At 46.8% G+C, this 25295-nt stretch overlaps 2 protein-coding genes across 3 annotated transcripts; one reads left to right on the top strand and one right to left on the bottom strand.

The window, feature by feature from the left end:
* Positions 1-1077: 1077 nt before the first annotated feature.
* pgap1 (post-GPI attachment to proteins inositol deacylase 1) lies at positions 1078-18986 on the bottom strand. Its single transcript, XM_072700376.1, has 28 exons — positions 18879-18986; positions 17211-17658; positions 16307-16460; positions 15860-16035; positions 15013-15184; positions 14762-14922; positions 14525-14577; positions 13960-14026; positions 12811-12919; positions 12672-12730; positions 12492-12575; positions 12349-12398; positions 11766-11817; positions 11595-11672; positions 11393-11468; positions 9484-9557; positions 8883-8934; positions 8652-8718; positions 8436-8541; positions 8290-8328; positions 7804-7897; positions 7211-7301; positions 6913-7137; positions 6686-6821; positions 6373-6423; positions 4610-4878; positions 4385-4489; positions 1078-3191 (listed from the first exon to the last, which is right to left on the bottom strand). The coding sequence occupies exons 2-28, from the start codon at positions 17340-17342 to the stop codon at positions 3053-3055; spliced, it is 2871 nt and encodes a 956-aa protein (XP_072556477.1). The 5' UTR covers positions 17343-17658; positions 18879-18986; the 3' UTR covers positions 1078-3052.
* Positions 18987-19753: 767 nt separating this feature from the next.
* On the top strand, positions 19754-23840 carry tyw5 (tRNA-yW synthesizing protein 5). 2 transcript variants are annotated; one of them, XM_023823837.2, is made up of 8 exons: positions 19754-19911; positions 20164-20318; positions 20799-20868; positions 21150-21194; positions 21282-21419; positions 21548-21635; positions 22842-22958; positions 23133-23840. In XM_023823837.2, exons 1-8 carry the CDS (start codon positions 19828-19830, stop codon positions 23468-23470), a joined length of 1035 nt encoding a protein of 344 aa, XP_023679605.2. In that variant the 5' UTR covers positions 19754-19827; the 3' UTR covers positions 23471-23840. The 2 variants fall into 2 exon arrangements, with proteins under 2 accessions (XP_023679605.2, XP_023679606.2); XM_023823838.2 differs by lacking the exon at positions 19754-19911 and having other exon boundaries at positions 20176-20420.
* The last annotated feature ends 1455 nt before the right edge of the window (positions 23841-25295 follow it).

Here is a 25295-nt window from a genome sequence, read left to right as displayed (position 1 = left end):
AGATGTTCCATGTTCTCAATAATAAATAATAATGAATCATTAGCAAAACAAGCAAAATTAGCTACAAGCCCCCAACTCAGAAATATTGGTGTGAAGATCAAGTAAAGCTGTAATGTCATGTGTTATAAAGAAAAACCCCTTAAATACCATTCATGTTAGTATCTGACTGACTGAGGAACTGATTTGTGATCCCAGCTTCCCACTAAATGTCACAATCTTACCACTGTCATTTGAGTATCACTGATGATGTCTGCACAGCCTGTTCTTGGGAGTTTTTTTTCCTGTCCTGTCCTTCCCCGTACATTTTCTTCTCATCTAACCTTTGTCCTGCCCTCGTATCCCACACTTTCAGGTTTAGTGTGCAGGTTTTTGTCTGCTTTCAGTTCATCTGGTGTGCAGAGTCGTCTGACAGCTTTTCATCCAGAATGACACTATTTTGCGTTAAAATGTTCATCAGTAGCAACGTTTCATCAGGGCCGTCTTATAGTCTTCTAAAATAATGGTTCTGAAATATATATATTTTACATTTACTAATTTTTTTATCCATATGGATTTATCTACCTGTATTTACTGACTCTTTCCAGCACGTTTGTATCTATTCATCATCAGTTTGTGTGGCTACGTTTAGGTTTAAGTGTGAGGTCACTTGTGCTACAGCCTTCTGCAGCAACATGGTGTCATAACCAGCCTGTCACCGTGACCAGGGGGGCTCGAGGCGTCATAATGGGACAAGTGGCACAGGTGGGGGATCGGGAGCTGAAAAAGTCCTAAACTAGTATTTCTGGAACAGTCCTCGGGGAGCCCCAGACGGTCCACAGTCTTGGGAGTTAGGAGGGAGCAAAAACATGGACCGTCCCAGGGGCAGACTGGTTATCTGACACCATTTTGCGGCATAAGGCTGTATACAGTAATCATTAGTGACACTAAAATGACATTATCCTAAACTACGTCTCCTGCGTAGCTGACTCTCCATGTCCCACCTGTAAGTCTCCCTCAGTACCTTATAAACCTGAGGATGATCACAGATGCCCCCATACTTGCCCAGGAGACGCTCGTCAGTAAACATTTCAGCAGAAGTCGCAACATCTTTATAACTTTAATTAGAACAACAATATGTACAAATAGCACAATCTTCAAATAATTCATATTCAAAAATGTAAAAACCTTCCACATACCATTCAATAAACGCCTTTACCCGAGATACCGGCGCATAGGATTACCTGAAAACCACCGACGGAATTCACCCAGGGTACGTTTCTGCTCCATGATGCCAGGGAGTTACATGAAATAGGACAGAGGGGCCAGAGAGAGAGACCCGCGCACAGTGGCCTTTTACCTCCTCCTACAGTCCCACGTAGGGAGACTCGAGACTGCTCGCCTAGTCGGTATTCAGGGACACTTGCTATCATTAGCAGTAACTGGGCAGACTGGCCAGTAGCTGGAGCGTAACAGGGCTTACACGGTGAGATGGGGCTCCTGGCTCTACTGCACCCCGAGGACCCCCTGGGCAGACGGCCGGGCGCAGGGGCACACGACCACAGACGTCACGGTTTACCGATGGGCGAGCGAGGCTTGGCGTGTGACGCCGGGCTGCGTTTCACGGGACGTGCCAAACAAAAGACCAAAGCAGCCGACACTGTTTAAAACACAGTTATACGCACATTTAAGTCACCATTTTACAACATCAGCGTGTCGCGCATGTCCATACGCAACACGGACATGGTACAGGCCTACAGTCATCTACTAGATGTGAAGCCCGTCCTCTGGGGGGTGCTGAGCACGGTCACGTGGCGCCCCCTGGCTGCCAGCCATGGGAACGGGCCCACAAAGGCCTCTGGGTAATGTTAAAGACAGCTGGTGTGGAAATTACAGCAGGAGCGTGGTGTGGCAATACAGGGGTTAAAAAGACCACTTCACACCATCGAAAAGCATGGTTTTCTAATTTCAGCCTACACAGATTTGTTACTGATTGACATTTATACATGTACCTGAAATGCGGCCTGATCACAGATACTTTATTTAGCTTGCACACGCACGCACGCACGCACGCACACACAGGTACATTCACAGTGAAGGTGACACAGGTGTGTCACTGAGGTGTGAGGGACCAGCAGGTGGATAAGGGGGCGCTATGGCTGATCTCTCACTAAGACATGCAGACTCCCTCACGGCCATGTGCTCACTTATTTAGGATGGAGTCAGGAGCACCCTCTGCTGGAGGAAAAACCTCCGAGCTAAACTAGAGGGGTCCCCAGCAGTCACACCAGATCAGTAGGAGGGGGCATCTCTGCAGGAAGGCACTGGCGTGTACTTTATCACAGTGGAGGTCGGCTAGGCCTCAGAGGGAAGGGGGTTGTGGCTGAACTTCACCGGCCCAGTAGCGGGTCCAGACATGCGGGTGTGCTCAGTGTTCAGACGTCATACACACTCACGCTGACGACAGTGTTAGCCTACAAACTCACATCTGTCTGCGGGGACAGAGGGTAGGAAGCAAATGACCTCCGCATCATAAAAACGGCACTCTCTATCAGTTGGGTGCTTCCTATTGCCCCCTAGTGGCTGAGGGTGGGAGGACAAGGGGAGGGATCATGGCCCCTAACACGTGTTTGTCACACATCTCTAATGTTTTATATAAAACACACACACACTACAGTGTCAGGAGAGTCCCCTCATGGCACTGCAGGACCCACGCGAAGGGACCCAAAGCCTGGCAGCAAAAAATAGAGCGGAGACCCGGGAATGATGGGAAGGGGGCGGGGCTTCTGAGGGGGGAGGGGGAGGTAAAGGAGAAAAAGCAGGCCGACTGGAGAACTTCACTTCACTGACGGTCAAATAAGACCCAAAGGCTTGGATTACCTCCAAATAATAACAAAAAATGGTACTTCACATAATAACAGTCAAAACTCATCATATCTTATCATAAGACGATGATGAAAATTAAGGTCACTGTCACCACACCTGAACCGACGAAAGGACCACAAAACCCTTTTCAGGAGACTCAGAGGACTGTGGGAGAGCCTGTCCCCTGAGGGGGGGGGGGGGGGCGCGGCACTCAGACGTGGCTGCAGAGGAGCAGCAGCATCAGGGCCACGCACAGGAGGGGGGTTACGCGGTACAGGTGCAGCAAGGTGAAGGTAGCCATGGCGACGCAGATGGGCGGTAGGAGCAGAGGGACCAGGCCCAGGAGCTTACTGAAAGACAGAGAGGAGCAGTGATTAAGGACGGGGAGGCCGCTCCCACCACCAGCCCCCACCCAAGAGCAACTCTGCACCCATCCTCTACGGTTACATCCAGCAGATCCTTTTATCCAGAGCGGGGGCATCAGAGAGGTTTCAATTCAGAACCTACCGCCGGCCCCCTCACCCCACCAAAATGTGTAGAAAGGGGACACCCTCCATTCAGCAAATTCTATCCACTACGGTACCTGTACTTCCTCAGATTGGGGGCCCAGAATGGCTAATTATGCCGCTACTCCAAAGCGATGTATCAGTCAGAGAAACAACACATTACAAACATGCGTGCTGCCGGGGAGTCGACTAGGCATGAGTGCAGATAGGCTGAGCTTCCAGCGAAGGCCCAGGTACCAGTGTAAGCAGGTTTAAACATAGAACAGCTGGTCTCCGAATTTGGCACGGTAACATCAGAGAGAGTGGGTCGGGTTATCGTATCCAAACCTTCTGAATATCCGGAAAATTCGATTCATAACTTGATATAGTTTTATCTAATATTGCCGGTGCCAGCAATGAAAGAACTTCACAGCTTATTAGCAGAATAACGTTAAAATGTATTTTTAATTACATTTATTTATTTATATCTATCGATCTGTTGGCCAGAATTAATAAAATTATAAACACGTGCCAGGCCGAATAAATAAAATATTGTTGCACTCCAGTGGTGAAGAGATAATGAGGCAAAGATATAACAGCAAAGTTCACTTTTTAGTGAACTCTTATTGCACGATCCTTAAAAGGTAAAACAGCAAGAAGGAATAAACTGCCTTACACACACAGACTGGGGAGGAACACAGTCTTTAAGGAGAAAAAAGTAGATACAGGCAATAGTGCAACGAGTCATTCTCTGAAAACTATGAGACTTTGGTCTCCTTAATTTTTTTTTAGCTTATAAAGACTGAAAAATCTGAAACTGATGAAAATAGATCCAAAAAAAATGGAATTCATGTGGACCTATATTTTACTCTCACTTCCTCTTATGCAACATTCCTGTTCCATTCTGGTGGAAATGTGGGCCAGTTCTCAAAAGGCACCAAGCGAGAACCAACCCAGCACCAACATCAACTCCGTGTTGGTGGAAATGAGGTATAAGGCACCACTCGCAGAATCGACCCAGCAGGCACACGGGGGGGGGGGCAGATGCCGACGAGTACCTGCGTCTGAAAGTAACACAGCTGCAGTTGATCAGCAGGATGGTGGAGGTGAGGAGAGGCAGGGTGAGCGGCCAGCAGGGGTCAGGCTGCAGCTGGATGGCGTACCTGCAGGGAAGAGAAAAGACAGGGTGTGTTACCACCCTCTACCTGCGGGGGGCCCAAGACAGCAAAAGCCCCCGGGCCCCACCCACGGGTGCAACGGGCTGGCATCGGAAGGCACTGCACCTCAGGCTCCGAGCCCAGTGGATCATGGAGGGCATGATCAACACCAACGGCAGGGTTAGCAGCGCAGACAAGCTCAGGTGTAGTTCCAGATCATCTGTCACTTCCTGAAGCACCAAGTCTGTTAGCAAGGGGCCCCCATTGGTCTTCGCAGTCCCCGCGTGACCGTCTTCATCCACATGACCGTCTTCATCCACATGACCGTCTTCATCCACATGACCGTCTTCATCCACGGGGCTGCTCCTTTTGTCTACCTTCTGCTGCTGGGGCCCCTGCAAGGTAAAGGGGCCCGTTAGGTGCTATGTCAGTACATGTCATGCTAAGTTAGCCGGCATTTTAGCATGCTAGCATGAGCTATTCAGACCTGTTACACCGAAGAATGCGCAACAAGTCAACTCTGTAAACCCTTAAATGATGCACTATATCATTCTAATCAAAGACTACAGATCAAGGTGGACAAGCAAAGTTAATTTCCAAAGAAAATGAGGAACCTTCATCCAAAACAATATTTCATCATCATCATCATCCAGAAATGCCACGTTTATGCCGTCTGAAGTTACGCCATCTTGTTCATGCATCCCGTCATTCCTGTCATACCAGTTGTGCGGTTTATCTGGGTGGCGGGGGATCAGTGGGTCACATGATCCAGGCAAGTTTCAGCCACCAAAGCTGAGGTTTTGAATGTATGCGGCCGTGATGTGACAGCTCACAACGGGAGATATCCCAGAAGGGAAGCAGTTAACCACTCTGGACAGGCGAGAGGCTGCAAAACATGGGCTTTAACAGTTTCAAACGTCTGGATTTTGGTGTTATGATGCAAGAGATAGCAGATGTATTATTTTAGGTTTGGTTTGGCAGGAGGAGTCAGAGACGCCTGCGACGGCTAGGCGTCGAGTTTAACAAAGAGCCTCAGAGGATGCCGGCTTTGTTCATACAGGCCCTGATTGTTCCCAGATAAACACTGACGCTCCCCTGATGAACGGACAATGAAGAGAGCGAGGCGGAGGCAGGCTTCTTTCTTCACACACTAAGATGAATATAGAGGCTTTATAAGCAGCTCTTCATTGTCCATCCATCCATTTTCCATAACCGCGTTTGCAGAACAGCGTCCTGGGAAGAGCAGAGCTCTCCCAGAAAACAAGGAGCACAAGACAGGGGACACCCTGGACGGGGTGCCAGCCTATCACAGGGCACGAGACAGGGGACATCCTGGATGGGGTGCCAGCCTATAACAGGGCACGAGACAGGGGACCCCCTGGATGGGGTGCCAGCCTATAACAGGGCACGAGACAGGGGACATCCTGGATGGGGTGCCAGCCTATCACAGGGCACGAGACACGGGACACCCTGGATGGGGTGCCAGCCTATCACAGGGCACGAGACACCCTGGATGGGGTGCCAGCCTATCACAGGGCACGAGACAGGGGACACCCTGGACGGGATGCCAGCTCAACACAAGGCATACACATCATGCTAAGGGCAGGAGGAAGCCTGCAAGACATGGAGAACACATGCAAGCTGCACACGCGCTGTGTGAGGGAAGGCCTCGAACCCGCAGCCCTGGAGTTCTAACACTTCAGGAGGTTACAGAAACTAAGAGACTGGGGTGCTCAGTTTTGGGGGACGGCAGGGGCACTGCAACTTCTCCGCCATCTATGTTACATTCTTGTCCTGGAGAATGGCTCTACTCTGGGGAAGAGGCAGAGTGCTCCTGCATTCAGAACGGAATGCTCTACTCCGAGAGCCAGGACTGACTGGTCACTCACCAAGTTGAGGACGTGCTTCAGAGTCCTATGCGTCATGAGCAGTCTCAGCACCTGTGCAGGCATGAACAGTTCGGTCAAGACACAAAGCTAACGGACAGAAGGTTCAGAGCTAGTATGCTGGGGGCATTATGGGGGGAAGCCCTCAGAGATGCAGACACAGACCTATTCATCTGATACAGTCATGTCAGTGGAGGGGGGGCTTTAGTTAGGGTCTGAGAAGGTTAGGGCTAAGGTTTGAAAGGGGTTTGGGTTAGGATTTGCGAGGGTTAGAGTTTGAGAAGGTTAGGGTTAGGCAGTAACCTTAGATGCTCACCCGGTACAGGTAGCACAGGAAGGCCAGTGAGAAGGCCAGGGCTCCGCATGTGACCTGTCCCAGCAGCCCCAGGATCAGGATGAGCAGTACCTGAGCCCAGGGATGGAGGACACCACAGTGCCTGGACAAACAAGGTCTGCAGGAGAGAAACGTGAATGGAAATATGGCGGATAAACACAGAGATGGACAGATAGTTAGCGGGCAGTGATTTGGGGGGAGGTCCTTGCCTGTGCAGTGGGGCCATGATCAGGGACAGTGTGCGCAGGGTGAGCCGAAACAGCGCGCTGCCCCAGAAGGCCACGGCTGCTCCCAGCACATGCAGCACAAGGCCCAGCAGCCGGCTCCAGTCCTCCGCTGGGTCCACGCCGCCCGCGCCATCCAGGGTAGACACCGGCAGGCCGTCTGGCAGGGGCAGCGACAGGGCGGACCAGCCGTCCCGGAACCAGCTGAGCCTGAAGGGCAGGAGGCAGGGGGAGAGTGAGCCGGGTTGGGGACGCCAAACGGGGAGTGGCAGGCGAGACCAACCTTAGCAATAGCTGCAGCAAGTAGACTGGGATCTCCACCTTATGCGGCTGGACAGCGCCCCCTACAGCTGTGCTCATGGCCAACGGACGACCTGTAGGGTGAGTGCAATGAAAAGAACATTGGAAACTATAAAATCACTGATAATGATGTCTATATATAAATTAAAATAACTACATATAAGTCTAATTTGTCCTTACAACATATAAACCCAACTGGAGCTAGAATGTGTTTCATGACAAACCAAAACACAAAGAACTAGTGTCTAAATTTCCCGGAGGAACCTTCCCAAGGGATGAATAAAGTACTATCTAATCTAATCTAATCTAATCTTAAAATACTATTTTTAAATCCTGAAGAGAAGCGTAAGATGTTGTCTCGCTGTCGACTTACTGAACACGATATACATCTGTTCCACAAAAAAAAAAAAACAGACGCAGCTCGATTCGTCTTGAACAAAAGACGTTTTTAATCAGCAATACCAGCCTCAAAGCCATCACTCACTGGCACACCCCCGGAAGAATCTGCTTTAATGATCGATGGGGGTGTTAAGGCTCACTGCAGACCAGCCTTCCTGTCTTTGGGCACCATCTCACCTGTCCTGATTAAGGAATCAATCTGTCTCTCGCAAGCCAGCAACAAGCCCACCGCAGTGTAGGACGGAAGGGTTGGACCACAGTAACGGAGCATCTGGGGATAGACACACACATGCACACACACACACACACACACACACACACACACACAAACACAGACAGAGTCAGACACAGTGACCTTGCAGCTTGGCTGGGCTGTATAAATTAACACTGTTTTGAGTGACACCTTGGGGACCTTGATTACTCTTTTTTAAGCATTATTTCTAAGTGTCATCACAGCTAGATTCACCAAACAAGCTCAAAGGAGTTTTGTTGTCACAATTTCCCCTGTGAGCTTCTGAGAGACAGTAAAGCAGGATCAGTGCTTGGACAACTTTGGTACAGACCATAGCCCATCTGCGAGGACGTCTGGCCAGGCTGTTGCCTGAAGGTGACTTACTGTTTATTCAGCTAATGAGGCTATTTGGTTATTGAAACATTTTTTACCTGGCCCAGCACCTTGGGGAAAGAGGTCCTCACTGACACCTAAGGGCGGGAAGATTCACCATTCAGCATTTTTTAACTAAACCTGTGCATCTGCATTAAAATCTGCAATGTATCACGAGAAAAGGCCGAAGACTACGGTGCTGTACCTTGTACTGGCAATTAGGGGCAGTGTGGAGCTGTAGGAGGACACTGGATGTGTTATCAGGTCGGCTAGTGTGTAGCATGGCAGCTATCTCTGTTACTGAGGGCACACTGAGAGAGAGAGAGAGAGAGAGAGAGAGAGAGAGAGAGATCACAATACAGCAGTATCCCAGGAAGGGAGGTGAAAATAAGGAAAATAGCAGCAGGCTAAGGTGACCCACCTGGCTGCAGTGAAAAAACCCTCCCTGAACCAGGGCACGGACAGTCTGTAAACGCTGGGCAGGCGGTCTACAGGGAGGGGCAGGTAGACAGAAACTGTGAAACTGGGGGCCGACGGTGGTGGCTCAACTCAGTGTTAGTGTTAGTGATCTGCAGAGTCCAGACCGACCTCCATCAGTGGCCTTGCTTTCCGCTGCCCACAATCCACACAGGAAAAAACAAACTCTAATTACCTTTGGCGGTTTTGCACTGGCTCATAACGGTGATTCTGAAAGCCTGATAGACCTGCAAATGGAGCAGAGGTGCACATGCTTCAAACACAAGCCATGGCCTGCTCTGTCTGCAGGTGATGATCCCAGATCTATACGTTTCTCCAGGCAGAGAGTGACCAACCCCTCTAGCTGATGATCCCAGATCTATGAGGTTCACTGGGCTAAGGGTGACAATCCCTGAGGTGGTGATCCATCAGCCTCAAAAAGATGCTGGACCATCCTTGAGTTTCAGGGAGCAGAAAGGGATTATCTCTGAGATTTACTGAGTTGTAGATGATGTGTCTGGCATACACCGTCAGGAAAAAAGTACCCTTCAAGGGACAAATTAGGGACTTGTCACTGAGGCTGTACCCTCAAGGATCTGCCAATTGTACCCTAGCTCTAGACTCGTGTACCTTTTAACCTTTTAAGGTACAGAAAACATTTTTGTAACAGTGGAGTACAACTGGGGTACATTAATGTTATTTGTACCTTGGGGAACAAAACCAGGGCTGTACTCTTTTCTCGGACAGTGTACTGGGCATGTGGGTGACAACTCTGTGCCTTGAGATCAGTGTTTCACCTGGTGAAAGTTCTCCAGCCACACGGTGTGCAGAAGCCCAGTGGAGTTGAGAGTGACGTCACTGACGGTCAGACCTGTAGAAAAAAAAACAGCCAAACACAGAAGGATTAATCAGCAGGGTTTCATGCTAACAGCACATCTGTGTTCGGCCTGCATCCCCAGCCCTACCTGTCTGCTGTAGGAAGAAATACAGGGTTGAACCACAGGGGAGCAACTTAGCAAAAAAAAAAAAAAGTCAAACATCACTGCATAACACAAAAAGAGCAAAACGGCAAGAAAAGAATAACAAAATGTACTGTGGGAACCAAAAACAATAACAGCAATGCTGTATTACTGCAATTTATGGAATATATCTTTCTGACAGCTTGGTTAACTGCTTAGCATGGGGTGGCTAACACGATGATCTCACACATATAGTTTTGGGTGTAAAATTATTACAATGGGAAACTACATCTTACCAACAAGATTAAAGCAACTGAACATTATGCCAAATGATGAGAATTGTACAAAACCATTTGCATATATGAACTAAAGAATCGGTGTTGAGTTGGTCCCCGCCCAGGGTTGGTTCCCGCCTGCGCCCGTTGTTCCGGGGATAGGCTCTGGGCCCCCCGCGACCCCAGTGGGGGTTAAGCGGTTACGATAATGGATGGATTGAACTAAAACATTTGGACATTTGTGTGAAGCGATGAGAAATGATGAAGGGACATTATGATGTTGGGATTACACTTGTTATTTTGCACATGTTACTTGTCATTTGAAAATTGCTCCAAAGCAATCAACTAAGTATCAGTTTGCTAAAGAAAAATGATTGGTCAACGACAATGAGAAAGTGAGAATCGACTCATTCAGCATTGTGGAGCTCAGGAGCAAATTACACTGACATACTGACAATATATCTAAGCATTTTGACTCTCATGGTTAAAACGATGCTCACTGTACTTTTCATTTTGGTGGCACTGACTAATTCATTGCTGTTATTATTTGAGTTAATTGTTTTGGGTAAGTACAGGCTAAAAAGGGGCCTGGGCATACAGTAGGGGGGGGGTAGCTGCCCCCTTTTGCCCTCCTGTAGATCCGCCCCTGGCCTACATGCAAAATGTCCAGGGGCCGTGTTTGTGTCTGACGTCAGGCACGAGCGTAAACAGAACTGGTGCAGGAGCTACGCAACTTCTAACAAAGCAAGAACAAAGCAGTGAGAGTTACAGAGCTAAATGGTGTCCCACTGAGTGACAATAACACAGCTGTCAGCACTGGCTCTGTGTAAAACTCATGCCGGAATTCATTATTGATGATGCAAGACGGACCATAAATTATTACTGTCGTTATACGAGAGACCATAAAATGAGCACATTGTCTTTGGTGGGGGGGGTTCTGGCTGAGCATGGGGGTGGGATGGCTGATCTGGGCAGAGCTTAATGAAAGCGAGACAGGATATGAAACACATCACAAGAACATTGAAATTTAAAGAAAATTAATAATAGTACATTTAAAAAAAAAAAAACAAAGATATTGGTAACACTTTACTTGAGAAACTTAGTAACTCAGTTACTGCTCAAGTACAAATCATGACCCATTATGATTGATTAATGAAGAACAAACACAGGGTCAGTACACAAATAACACTTAGCTACTGGTTAATTAATGCATTAAGTAAGAGTGTACTACTACATTATTTGTGACCCCTCAAGTAAAGTGTTACCAGACACTGTCTTAACATCCAAATCACCCGGAGGAGTACAATACCATCTTACACTTTTAACAGTGGGCAGTACGTTCAGGCACCCAGACTGTCCTACTCTGTGGTATAAAAATAGCTTTGACCCTTAAACTTTAGCTCTAATTGGATTTTGAAAAGCAAAGGGGAGGGGGAGCTGCTGAGGCATCCTGCCACATGTGGGACGCTCACCGAGGGAGAGGACGTGCGGCACGGGCGTGGACACCGTCCTGGAGTCCAAATTGAGCCACTCGCACTCCACACTGAACTGTGAGAGGGATACAGACAGGATGCAGCTCACAGTCTCACATGGGTGTTAGGTCAGAGCCCCAAACGTGTAATTAACTCTGTTTGTGTGTGTGTGTGTGTGTGTGGGGAGGGGGGGGGGACGTACCTGATTACCAGCAAGGTTAGAGGCGGCGATGACCAGGTGGGACACCGAGGACAGGTTACTGAGCCTCACTGTCACTACCTGCGGGCAGGGGGCGGGCAGACGGCTGGGTGACTCACAGGGGCCTTCGCGCGGGTCGCCCGCGTGCCCGCAGTGACGGGGGACGGGGCTTACCTTATAGGCGGGCAGCAGTTCTGTCCCCCAGGACAGGTCTATAGCCTGCACGCTGACAGGAGAGAGCGCGGGTCACTCTAAGTATGCAAATCATTCACTGATTACCTGTGCTTCCTGTCCCAGTCCACTGCCCCTTAATATCAGCACCACAAGCACAGGGCAAAAAAGTGTATATTTGGCAAGGACTGGCAAAACAATGAAAACACACCCAAATGATGTCACCACGAAAAAAGCCACTGAGCACTTATGCAGATCAGACACCTGACATATCTGAAGTCGGGGCTGTTTCATCATTAGGATGAAAAATTCTGAGGTAAAGAAATACCGTGTTTCTTTTTTTATATAATATAATGGTTTCGCTTCCAGGATAGGCTCTGGACCCCCGTGACCATGCATAGGAAATGGATGGATGGATGGATGGATGGATGGATGGTTCGGCTTAACCAGCACCAAACACAAGCTGGGAGGGACGCCTGCTAAGCCAGAATGTAGCTGAAATATCCAGAAAATGGTGAAAAATGGGGAGTACAGGACTCCCTGGACACAGGAGGTGAGGGCAGGGCAGGGGAGGCGCAGTTCTCACCAAAAGGAGGTGTTCATCTGGGTGCAGCCATACAGCCAGCTGCTCATCTCCTGCAACACACAGCGGAACGGCAGCTGTCACGACACACCAGTCCCATCACTTACCACCAGGTAGCGCCCCTGAGTCACAATGAATCATCTCACCAGACTGCTGCTCCGACAGTGGAAGTGGCTGTAAGCCTTCCTGCGGCCAGAGAGGGCGAACAGGAAGTACTTCACCCTGGGCTCCTGCAACGACGTGTAGCGACATCAGCCCGACATGGCGGCTCAACGCAGGAAAGCGAAAAAGCGCGAGAGCTTGGGGGCCCCCGACCGGACGCCGACCTTGGGCGCGCTGTACAGCAGCCTCAGGGTGTTCACCTCTGTCCACGCCTCAGCAGGGCCTGTATGACGGAGAGGAGAAGGTCGTCAGCGGGTGACTAGTGCCGCGTGGAGTTCCGGGGGTCAGCGCTCTGCTGCTGACCTGATAGCAAGGAGACCGCCGTGTCGTGCTGCTCTTCCAAAAGCCGCATCGGGTGCCTGATGAAGTGATGCTTCAACACAGCCATTCTGCGTTGCTGGTCCTCGGTGAACTGTGGAGATGGTACACACACACACATACACACACACACACACACACACAGACACACACACAGATCAGTCCTCCTAGCTGATAACCACAGCAAGAACATCATCAGCGCCAAGAATAAAAAAAGAAAAATAAACTTGCACACACACGTCAGATGCTAAGATACGGATCTGAGTCAGAGTTTAAATTAAGCAACACTCTAGTCGACTAACAATATTTAATGTAAATATATTACCGCTGCACTGCCCCGCATCCATATTGCACTACTCCAAACACTCTTTCAGTGGTGTAACAAATCGAGTATGTCTTCAAGATTAACAGCTTTCTACAATGAACTCTAACCCACAATCATGTCCCAGGGGGAAACACGATTCTCAGGGGAGGTTTACCTTAAACACAGTGTGTGTCAGCCACACCCTGAGCCCTGGCCCCTTCCCCCAAAGCATTTTCCAGTTTCCGATTGATCTACCAGAGTTACAAAACCATTACAAACTGATCTAATCGAACAGCCTTTAACACGGTCAGGACCAGCCCGCTATCTGCAAACGGGGGCTACAGTGACAGCCAGCGGAGTCACCCACCCTCTGAAGATCACTACACACTACAGGGTGCTGATCAGAAACAAACACTGTGTGTTCTAGAACATTGCGTTTAAATATAATTCGTCAAAGTCAAATAATCTTTTTCCATCAAACCCATATCCTGAGAATCACTGTAATTGTATCTGCTGTATAGGGCAGTTAATAAGCTTACTGATTTAATTATTAGTCATTTTTGCTGCTTTTTAAATAATGATTACGCAGTAAAACAGTTCAGGCAGATCCCATTTCATGAATCTAGTTTCTATAACTGGGTCCCATTTATATTGTGACTCTGTGCTGGATTAATGGTCAAGGAAAATTGTTCCCATTTAAAGCTTCTCTTCTTTGATCTATGTCTGTATCCTCATGCAAAACAGACCAAGCCCAGGTAACACAGAGGACAGAAGAATGACACGGAGGTGACAAAGGGACACCAAGGGTCAGCGGCATATAGTCTATGTACCTGTCTTGTGTCTGGGTCAATGAGATCAAAGAAGGCCCTCACAGTGGCAAGAACCAGCTCTTTGCACCTGAGAAAGATGATAACACACACACACACACACACACACACATACGCGTTTGTATTCATATCTTTGTGGGGTCCGTCCATTCATCTCAATGGGAAAAATCTCGATCCCAACAATGACAACCTTTTTTGATTGCAGTAACAAATATATTGAAAATTGAGTTTCCCCTTGTGGGGACCGAAAATTTTTTCCCTACATGGTCAAAATAACAGGTTTATAATTACATTGTGGGGACATCTAGTCTGCGTATATATACATGCCCACACACAACCACACGCACATGCACAGTGTGGTCAGTCCCCCTAGCTGACAAGTGACAACCACAGCGAGAACAACAGCGCCAAGAATAACACACAGGTGCAGAGCTCTTTAGCTACTTTTAAAGTTCATCAAAGAGATAAACATGAACAGGGGTTTATAATAAACGTCCCTGTTGGCAGACGTCCACCCCACCAGCCTAGAGAAGGAGGCTCAGATGTGTTCAGAGATGAACAGACATACCACACGATGGACAGGTGGTCTGTGGACACCCAGGTCCTGGGCACAGCAGTGGTCTTCAGCAGAACCCCGCAGAGGAGAGGAGGGAGAGTTCGTTAGGTGCTAATCGCTCACTCGAAAACAGCAGGGGGACCCGGGTGTGTTGCCACAGCAACAGTGAAGCACGTTAGCATGGTGTTTGCCTGCCAGTCATTCGGCATGATTGCGGTCATGTGACGGGGACACTCTGAGCCTGCTTACCACCATGGACAGCTTGCTGGGGTCTCCCTGGGGGCAGGGCAGGGCGGTCAGGCCAGAGCGTACCTGGTAATCCCTGTGCCCCCCCCCAACAGACAGCACCGTCACATTGCGGAGCTCCTCCGTCCCCCCACACCAATGTCTCCTAACTGTGGAGTAAAAATCTGACATGGGGGGGGGGGAGACAGACATGGTCACAATGAGCCGCAGTAAGGCTGCGGTGAACTGGATGGGTGAGCTCTGTCTGTTTGTACCTAGCAGGTCAGCGTCCAGCGCTAACACAGGGGCCTGATGAGGTGAAGCCTGGGTCAGGATCAGGCTGACCAGTGTGGGGTCGAAGCGAGGCAGGGTGAAGAGAGCCCGGGCGACCACGCCGCCCATGGAGTGGCCTACCAGCACCACACTGCGCGGGGGGTGGGGCTGATTCTGGACAGAGATATGAGGCGTCTGTCAGATCACCACCCTCAGCACCCCATCCAGGGACAGTTTCTTTCCCTGTGTCAACAGATTCCTAACCCAGTGACCGACATCCCTCCAATATATTGTTGTTGTTCCACCTGCACTGTAACTGTATTTGCATATTATGCAAATTTATTCTTCCATGGTGTGGTCCAACTGCCATTTTATACTGAGGTCATGTTGCATATGTTTATTACTTATTTGTTTACTCGTTCTGATATTGTACTGCTGTTTGTCATGCAATGTCCTGTCTTGTATTGCACTGCTGTTTGTCCTGCAGTGTCGCATTATACTACTGTTTGTCCTGCAGTGTCGCATTACACTGCTGTTTGTCCTGCACTGTCCTGTCTTGTATTGCACTACTGTTTGTCCTGCAGTGTCGTATTGCACTACTGTTTGTCCTGCACTGTCCCGTCTTGCATGCACTGCTGTTTGTCCTGCAGTGGCTTGTCTTGTATTGCATCACTGTTTGTTCTATCCCCCGATGTCCTACCCTACAATTTTGCCTTAAGAATCACACTGTGATCCTCAGAACAAATGTGACAACAGAAATTAAAAAAAATGAAAGGAAAAGAAAAATAAAAATAAAAAACAGCACTTCCCCAAACCGGCCATGTTGATGCTACCCGCAAGTCTCCTGACCTTGTAGAGGCGGAGTATGGCCTTGATGCTCTCGTGTAAGAAGTGTGTCTGTCGCTGGAGGCTACCCCCATAGAGGGCCACCAACTCCTCTCTGAAATCCACTGTGAACACGTTCAGGTGGATCCTGCCAGCCATGCGCTCTGCTTTCCGGAGAGCTACTGAGCCCAGGGACCTCGCTGACACAGGAAACAAGAAATAACAAATGTGCCCTAAATGGTTAGGCACTCATGTTTTTTAAGTCACACAGAAATCACACATGAATCGAGAAGTAAAGCTTGAGACTGGTGGAGGAAACAGAGAGCTGATGATATACAGCTCCGGGAGATCCGTCAGCCGAAATTCACATGGCTCCGGAGCTGGTCAGGGAGCACGCTCATCTCAAACTCAGCTTCCACCCGCAAGATGACAGCTAGGCACTGGCTCGTGGCCAGTCCACGGACTCCTCACCTTGCTTGTAACTGCCTGCGTTTCCAGGTAGGAACAGCACGGGGGCGCCACTGAGTTTCAGCCCCCGGGTTTCCTGGGCATAGGCACCCTCTCCGTACAGGTAGAGCCCGTATCCTGGGTAATGATTTGCCACACGCCGGGGAAGCTGTACACGCTGTGGGGGGGTGGGGGGGGGGGGGGGGGGGGGTTGCACACAGACAGACACAAAACAGAAGACAGCCGTTAACTGTCCAGCTCAAACTGGCACTCAGATTTACTTCCATGATGTCCTGCTCTGACCAGCTCGAAAGTAGCTTAAAAAAAAAAAAAAGACCCGCCAGCACCACACTGGGTCTGCTGATCCAGTGAAGGCTGCGCCCCTTTCTGCTTGCCTCTGACCGCTCCTCAGCCTGCCAGAAATCAAAGACCAGGTGGACGTATAACAGATGACCCTACGACGTGAATGTAGGTAATTAACTTAAGGAGGATCAACAGGGACTGTAAGGGAAGGATCGGACATGGGTGCCTGAAAAAAAACAGCCACCAAATGAATGAAATACTGCCTGGACATAACGACAATTTCTTTATCCACTTCAAATCGGACTCCCCATTACCAATTGTTTCCACTGATCATCACCTCTAACCTGCGCACAGACAACACGCCGATGGAGGTATAATTATCAAGTTACTTCGATCCGACAAAGGTTCGGTTTTCTTCTCTGTATCGGAGAAATGACACAGTACGCCACTTTCACAACATGTGCAGAACAGCTGCCTTCGGAGCGGTCCTTTGCAGGCTTCTGGCTTCCGTAAGAAAGATATCTGTAGCACCGTGCACGCTACGTATACTCATGCATGCCGTGCATCACGTTATACCCAGCCGCCCCCCACCTCCCACCCTCACGGACCCCCACGATCCACTCACCCGGTATTCGGGGTACTCGAACATATAGGTCATGCTGCATCTGTTCTCCTCGAATCCCCACATCAGCTCCCGGAGCCCCATCCCCAGGAGCCCCAGGACACAGCTGTAAAAGGCAACCGTGACGCGTTTCATTTCTCTGCCTCTTTGTTTCGGTTGCTTCCCGGCAGCTCTCGCTTAAACCACTGTCATTCCGAGTCCATGTTCAGCCTTCCTCATTCCAGCACCTGGCGTCAACCTGAACCTATGGTGTTTGCGAACGGCAGTTTCAGCCTCTCACGATGACAGACGCGATTGACGGCCAATAGCCGAAGCGGTGCGGAAATGCGAGCCAATGAGGCTGCGAAATGTTCGGCGACGTAAATAAAGGGCGGGGCTTCGGCTGATCACTGTCCAGAGTAATACACAGCCGCGGGCAGTAACTGTAGATTCTTCATCTGTGAATGTAAAACTGAAAAGATGTTAAATGACAAAGGGCACAAATGACGTTTGCGTCCCGCAGTTGTTACAATACAAATGAATAGTACTGTATACTATTATAATATAAATTTGTTGTGTAGCTCAATATATACAATCTAATATATGTTGCAATATTCTGTAAATGTAGAATATTGCTAGGTATGTAAGCACAATTGCTTACCCGTGAGCAAAAAACCTATTCCATTTGGCATGCTTAGATAAACTATCATCAAACAGAACGCAGGCATGCTTTCACAAAAATGTATTACATTTGCAATGTTCGTCGTTTGATGCTCTACATAGGCCTATTCCAATGCAAATGAAAATATGCTACATTCAAATAAAACTACTTCCTCTCTTTTTTCCACGAGATTTATCTTTTGAGATCAATGGGGATTTGACTGAAAAGAGCTGAACAAGTTTTGCATGTGAAATAATAATTCGTTGTAAAATTATTCTACAGCACACTGGAAATGAAATTATATACAATCATTCATGATATGAAAAGTTGTGAATAAAATAACATTTTTAATCATTCTGTTCATGGTGAATTGTTTTTAGTTTCACAGACGTATTCACCTACATGGGTGGATTTCATTGCTAAATCAGTTTCGTGACCTTCATCTGAAACTATCTTTTATCAAATTATGTAGAATTTCCTGCTGTATGATCTGATTGTTGTGTTATGTATTCTCAATGCTAAGTAACTTTGTGTGGCACTCATTTTCAGGGAGGCTTTAAAAATTTAAAACGCCATTAACAATCATCCACTAAAACTTATATCTCGTATTTTTCGATGTTTAGTACATAGCCTATCTAATCGGTCTTTTTCCCACATAACACAATTTAACTCTATTGAATGAAGTCAGAATTTATTAATATCACTAGAAGGCATTCCTTGAAAAAGCTAGCAGAAGCTGTGCTTGAACAATAAAATTTTTCTACTTTGCAATACTTCAATTGCGACCTTTGGTAAGATTAAAAATGTGCCGTCTCCCAGTGTAACCTATACTGTTTCATTTTTTTAAATAAATGCAGGTCGTATATATTTCCTCAAAAGTTACAAAGAGTTACTGACTAAAATGTTGCAGTTACCAACTTATGTTACTATTCCCGGTTTTCTATTTGGAAGAATGCTTCATGTTACAAATCTATTTCTAATCTATGGTAGCCTACTTGCTTCCAGAGGATTGCAATAGGATACACACTTACCATTTATTCAATTCATTTGAGCTTTGCATATAGCGCCTTTAGCAAGAAAGTTGCTCAAAGGGACTTGACAAGAGTGTGTGGCAATCCACTGTTACATTATTTTATATATATAAAAATCGATCTATGTATTGTGACGCAATTGCATATCCGGTCTTTCATTTCCTGCTTCCATTGGCTGAGTTTTCCTACTAAAATAAAAGTTGACAAACGCTGATGTTTCAGCTACTTTAAAAGGCGATCGAAATGTTAAATAATTAAATGCACGAATTAGGAAATTTGAACGGGAACTGGTGATTAAGTACATGAATTAGGCAGAGCTTAAAAACAACCGCTGTATTTTCTATCTGAGCGCAAGGATTATATGTCCATTCAACTGAACATTATTATCTTTATAGTACACGTATAACGATTTAAATATAGGTATATGTACACATATAACGAAAAAAATGTCTTGTGACTTCTAGAGCTGATCCCATAAATTTAAAACAGAAAAATAATAGAATAGTAATTTGTATCCTTGTTGTTATCCATTTTTCGTCATTTTAATGTATAAACATTTTCTAGTTTTCTCTGCAGTCTGGGATATTTTCGGTATACTTGAACGCTGAAACCCAGCAACGGTTTTAAAACCACATTCATGTGACACACTCAGACCGCGGTTTACTGGGGTGCTTAAGGGAGGCGTGCATAGCACCCTCAAGTTATTTATATGCACCCTTGGATGGAAGTAAATCAGTCTATGACTGCGATATGATTGCAGGGACCGTGTCACACTCACTAATTTCAATTTGGACACGAAACTGCATGCTTATAGAGATATTATTAACTAGAACTTTTATTTTGAACGGTTAAAACCGGAAGTTCGTAGTGTTCCCAGTGTAACACGTGCTTTAAAATCGTTCTAAAGAGCGACAAGTCGTGTTCTGTGGATTTTGTATTCTGTAAATCTATGATGGATTGCCAAGTGAAGCTGACTGTGCCTGTTTATACAGGGGTGGATAAAGAGCTATTTCTTCGGGAGATTTACACAATGGTAAAATCACAAAAGGGCATAAATAACCACAGATCGCGACTGTATTTAGATAAAGGAGCCGTTGAAATTCCTCAGTGTATCGTTTGAAAGTTTTGCAAACTCTTAATAGTCAATCTTAAACAAGATTTTTTGTTAAATAGTGAACAACCATATATAACTAAATAGATACGCCATAATCGATTATCCATTGTAATCCGTGCATATCCTAGTACAGTGCTAACCGAGCTTATTAAAGGTGCCCCTTCTTCCCAGCGCCGCCCAGCCCTCATGAAGGGCGTAGCCCTGGGGTCTTGCTGTGACAAGTGGACGGTGGACTACCTGGCAGACCGAGGCGGAGCCAAGCCGGTGACAGTCCACGTGTCCCCCGAGCCACGGATGGACTTTCTGCACAAGAATTTCCTTTACAGGTGCTTTAAAACCATGGAGAATCGTGAATGTATGATAATGGAAGTGCAGGAAATGTGTACCAGCTGAATGATGATTTCGCACATCCAATCAAAAGAGAGCAGGTGCTATTTTTATAAGTCTGTCTGTCCTTTTCCAAATATCTTGAATAAACATATGAATGGAAATAACAGAGATATTACATAAACTAACAATTAACCCCTATTACCGGCTCAAATTGAATTATCCAATAGAAAGCAGCGCATCACTCTCGGATTAAGGATTATTAATTACTAGATATGACACTGCCACCGTGCCATCTCTATTAATTACATTCAAACTATGTCACATTGTAACTGTATTAAATACTAAAAAGTACAGGCTTTTATAAAGGTGGCTCTATCAGCTGTGATGCAGTCAGGCCTTTTTATTACCTTAATGCTACTACGGATTTAAACTACTGTTGCTCCCTCACCTTCCCGCCCTAATCTGTGCTGAATCAGGACTCTGCCATTTGACAAGCTTATCAGGAGGGCGGCAGAGGAGACACACTCCGACTTCTTTGTCTCAGAGGTCAGTCACGCTACAATTTACACACCAAAAATTAATACATTTTATACATTAATGAAGAACAGAATCGTTGAACAGCTGGGCTATTATACTGCTCCTGTATTCTGATCGTAATACAAGTCCTGTTTTAGTCTTTGATGGGCCTACCGGCATATCTCCCTGAACTAAGGCTACGGTTAGCACAACCTCTGTGTTGGTGACATTTGGCCCTATATGCTCAATCTGGCACTCTTGGTTTTCTGAGAGACGTTTACTAATGTGTTCTTGCCATCTTGTCCACGCAGAATGAAAGTTACTATCTCCGCTCATTGGGAGATGACCCCCGCAAAGTGAGTGTCTGCGATTCTTCCCGTTTGACCTTGTGCTAATGCCCAAAGTGACATTTGTATAGCTAAGGTGCCTACTCTTTCAATCAGGACCCAGCTGATTTGAGGAAGCAGTTTCCAGAGCTGGCAGAAGACTTTTGTATCCCAGAGTTCTTTGAGGCTGAGCAGTTCTTTTCCTGCGTGTTTCGGATTAGTTCCTGTGGCCTGCAGCTGTGGACACATTATGATGTGAGTTGGAGGGAAAAATCATGCGGCATTGGAGACCCAGATAACTGAAGAGCTGTGATTTTTATAAGATGGACAGGAGGAAGAGGTGGGAGAGAGGAACTGTCAGTATGAATGGCTTCTTCTCATAGGTGATGGACAACCTTCTGGCCCAGGTGAGTGGGAGGAAGCGTGTGGTTCTCTACAGCCCCCGAGATGTACAGTACCTCTACCTATCAGGTGAGACCTCCACAGCGAGCTTGCAATCACATCGTACCTGCATGTCCCAATGAATGTGCCGAACTCTCTTACATCTCGTTTCCACCAATATGGAGCCAGTGTTGGGCTGGTTCTGGCTTGGTGCCTTTTGAGAACCGGCTCGCATTTCCACTGCTTTCAAAAAATAATGGAACAGAAATGTTACACAGGCGGAAGTGAGAGTACAGGGTCATATGAATATTTTGGGGGGGATTTATTTCAATATATTTCGGATTTTAAGTTTTTATAAGCCGCCAAACCGAAATTTGCCTGTATCCACTTTTTTCTCCTTAAAAACTGTATTTCTAACGAGTTTGTGTGTGAAAGTGAGTTTATTCTCACTCGTTGTTTTACTGCTGTCCTTTTAAGGAGTCTGCAATAAAAATGTCCACTAAAAAGTGAACTTTGTTGTCCACCTTATGATCTCTCGGCCACTCGAGTGTCACTATTTTATTTATTCAACCTGCGACATGTTTATAATTTATTATTAAATCTGGCCAGCAGATCAATTTTCTTTTTCCAACAGAATAAATAAATGATTTATCATTATGCCACTAATAAGCTGGCAAGTTGTTTCATTGTTGGCAGCAGTGATATTAGACAAAACTAAGTCAGTTTTGGATTGTATTTTCCCAGTATGCGGAAGGTTTGGATGTGATAGCTCACCCCAGTTTAGTTGACGTTACAGGTCCAAATTTTGAAACCGGCATTTCTGTGGTGTCATCGAGCCATTATTTCTGGCCCAGGGCCAATTTTTTTTTTTACGTGAAAATGTGCAGAACCAGTTCTGGATTGGGAAGAAGCCTGGCACCAGCTCCGGCACCGTGTTGGTGGAAACAAGGCGTTACAGTCTCATTCACGGAGCCTCAGAGGGCTGCTTCACCTTCTCTCTAATGCTTGGCGATTGTGTATCAGCTCTAGAGGGAAAATGGAGATGAACTTTTCTCACCATATAGACAGGATATGACCATCAGCCAGTCAGCTGCTGTACTCGGCTCTGTCGTGAATCTCTGTGTCACAGAAGGATGTTGTTCTATCGCTTGCCATTGTTTGGAGGTACGAGTTCAGACTGTGATTTGCAGAGATTGAAAGCCCTGAAGTAAGCAGCGTAGTGTGGGGTGTTAGTATTGGAAATACGGATGAAGGTCACAAACTCTGAGTGCTGTCGACACCACACCTTCCCTACAGGAGATAAGTCTGAGGTCCTGGACATCGACACTCCTGACTTGGATCGTTTCCCTGACTTTGTGAAGGCCAAACGATACGAATGTGTGCTGAACCCAGGAGACCTGCTGTTCATTCCTGGTAAGAAGGCCTCAACCTCATCAATGTTGCATCAGAAGACGCAGTACGTTACCTGCTATTGAATATCTTAAGCCATTTATCGTTGCTTTTAAAATTTTGCTTAGTTTCCTTGTCACGCACTGAGTGCTCTGTCCTAAGCTGTTTACTGTCTCTTTCTTCCTGGTGACCCCCCAGCCCTGTGGTTCCACAACACCCTGGCTCTGGAATTCGGGGTGGGGGTCAATGTCTTCTGGCGCCAGCTGTCCGTCGAAAGCTACGACAAAAGAGACCCATATGGGAACAAGGACCCGGTAGCAGTGAGTCGGGCCATGCAAACTCTGGACCGGGCCCTACGGGCACTGGATGACCTGCCCCCTGATTACCGCGACTTCTATGCCCGTCGCATGGTTCTACAAATCCAGAGCCGTGCCTACTCCACTGATCCGGAAAGAACAGGGCAGCCACACGAGAAGGCAGAAAGTATGGCCACGGCAGACATGGAAACTTCCGGGTATAGCAGCCCACTTTCTTAAATTGACCAACTTGTGACCTCATCACCTATGGTGTTTATGACTGCCAGTGTCTGGGAATTGGAGGGAAATAGAGATCGAGTGTTTCTCATATCACTCAAGTCAAAGTTTGACCTCGAGAGGAGTGATATCCGTTCCTCTACAGGCCCTGAGCTGGTTCGTCTCCATAAGAGCAGATGGAGCTGTGATTAACTCTGACCTCCGCAGAATAGGGAGAGAGTGAGCGAGACACTTGTCTGAATCAGACAAGATTTTCTGACTAAAATACAACATGCCTTTTGTAAGAGGTTCTGACAAGCAGATTTCCCTGTGTATGTGTTGTGGAATTTTAAGGTGCATTTTATCTAAATAAAGCTGAATACTTGGCCTAAAAGTTCTGGTATCTGGTCACCATAAGGTTATCCCACCTCTACCCTGTCTGCTCTTGGGTCCTGACACTAACCCTCTTCCATACCCTATGCTTCTTATGGACCACGCCAGCTTCTCTTAAGTCTTCGGACAGAGCTGCATATTTTGTGTCCATATTACATCTATTTTTAAATACGCAAGTATGTTTATCCATCCACCCATCCATCTATTTTGGTTTCTCTCTCACACTGATATATTACACATAAACTATCATGTTGCAGAGCTGCATGGACTAACCAGTCAAAGGCAGCAGTGTGGCTATGGGTGTGCAGGCGTGAAATCGTAAACTTTTTCATAAATAAATATTATTTTTATTGAAGTGTGAGATTCCTTGCACTTGGTTCAATGTGACTTACTAATTTGTACTCGGTCAATGACAAGTTTTAGTTCAATGCTTTTCATAGGCTATAAAGGACAAACAGTGCCATCTACAGGCAATAGCATCACCTACAACTCGTTAACCAATACGCTGCATGGTGATATTGCAGCATGACTATCACTAGGCTTTCGGTGTATAGTACTTCGCTCAGATGTCCTGTGGCCATCAGTTCTTCAAAAAAAATACCAGCTCCACACGTGGGAAAGACACATGTAGGGGGCTCCCAGTGTCTCTCCGCTGTTTCCAGACCAGTGCTCGCCATTTCAGTTTATGGGAGATTCATCTTTTTGATGACACTTCAATGGACTGGCATCCCTTCCGGGGTCTACCCCAGCCTTGTGCCCTGTGATAGGCTCCAGACCCTGACCACTATAAGCAGTTGGAAGGTGGCTGGATGGATATTAATGATACTTCATACACTTGAAGCATTTGAACTTTGTCTTAACCAAATTCAGATCGGTTAAATAAATAAAATACTATTTTATACTGCTTAAATGTAACAAACGATCAGTTTTTTTTCCTCCAAAATTTTCATTACTCTAATGATTCTGCAAACAGCTGGAATGTAGCCTATATTACTAAGTTCTCAATTATCTCAATTGCTTCAAAATTAATAACCAATCAAACCTTAATCACAGCTAATTGAGAGCTTGGCTGGCTTTAAAGCCAACACACTGAGCTTTTGTGAGGGGGGTTATGCTTTTGCTGTAGGGAGAAATGTACTGGATGTGGCGAAAGGTTGAATCTATGGTGTTAATGCTAACGAGATATTAAAGATAACTGAAATCGGGTCAGTAGATTTGAGGCTTCTGGTAGTTTCCCACTCAATGCAAGGATTTGTGTTTGGAAGCTATGAGACTGATCATGTCTATATCTTTGCAATGGGTATGTGGCGACATTTTCATGCTAATCCTACTGTTTATACAAACCTGACCAAGCTTTAGGATGCATGAGAAACCAGCAGGAATCTTTAAGATCGAGCGATTCACCAGTCACTCAGCCATGAGCATCTCACATTACGCAGTCTCCCTACTAAACGCA

This window comes from Paramormyrops kingsleyae, chromosome 16 (genome assembly GCF_048594095.1).
Source record: "Paramormyrops kingsleyae isolate MSU_618 chromosome 16, PKINGS_0.4, whole genome shotgun sequence".
Taxonomy (NCBI): Eukaryota; Metazoa; Chordata; class Actinopteri; order Osteoglossiformes; family Mormyridae; genus Paramormyrops; species Paramormyrops kingsleyae.
The sequence above is the reverse complement of the archived record's forward strand: the minus strand, read 5'-3'. Positions and strand labels throughout refer to the sequence as shown.

Coding starts and splice junctions, on each gene's coding strand:
- pgap1 (XM_072700376.1), bottom strand. CDS start 17,342: ATGAAACGCGTCACGGTTGCCTTTTACAGCTGTGTCCTGGGGCTCCTG. Junction 16,461..17,210: donor TCGAGTACCCCGAATACCGG/GTGAGTGGATCG, acceptor ACCCCCCCACAG/CGTGTACAGCTTCCCCGGCG. Junction 6,424..6,685: donor TCCTGTGCTACCTGTACCGG/GTGAGCATCTAA, acceptor ATGCCTGCACAG/GTGCTGAGACTGCTCATGAC.
- tyw5 (XM_023823837.2), top strand. CDS start 19,828: ATGATGGATTGCCAAGTGAAGCTGACTGTGCCTGTTTATACAGGGGTG. Junction 20,319..20,798: donor CACAAGAATTTCCTTTACAG/GTGCTTTAAAAC, acceptor GTGCTGAATCAG/GACTCTGCCATTTGACAAGC. Junction 21,636..22,841: donor ACAGTACCTCTACCTATCAG/GTGAGACCTCCA, acceptor CCTTCCCTACAG/GAGATAAGTCTGAGGTCCTG.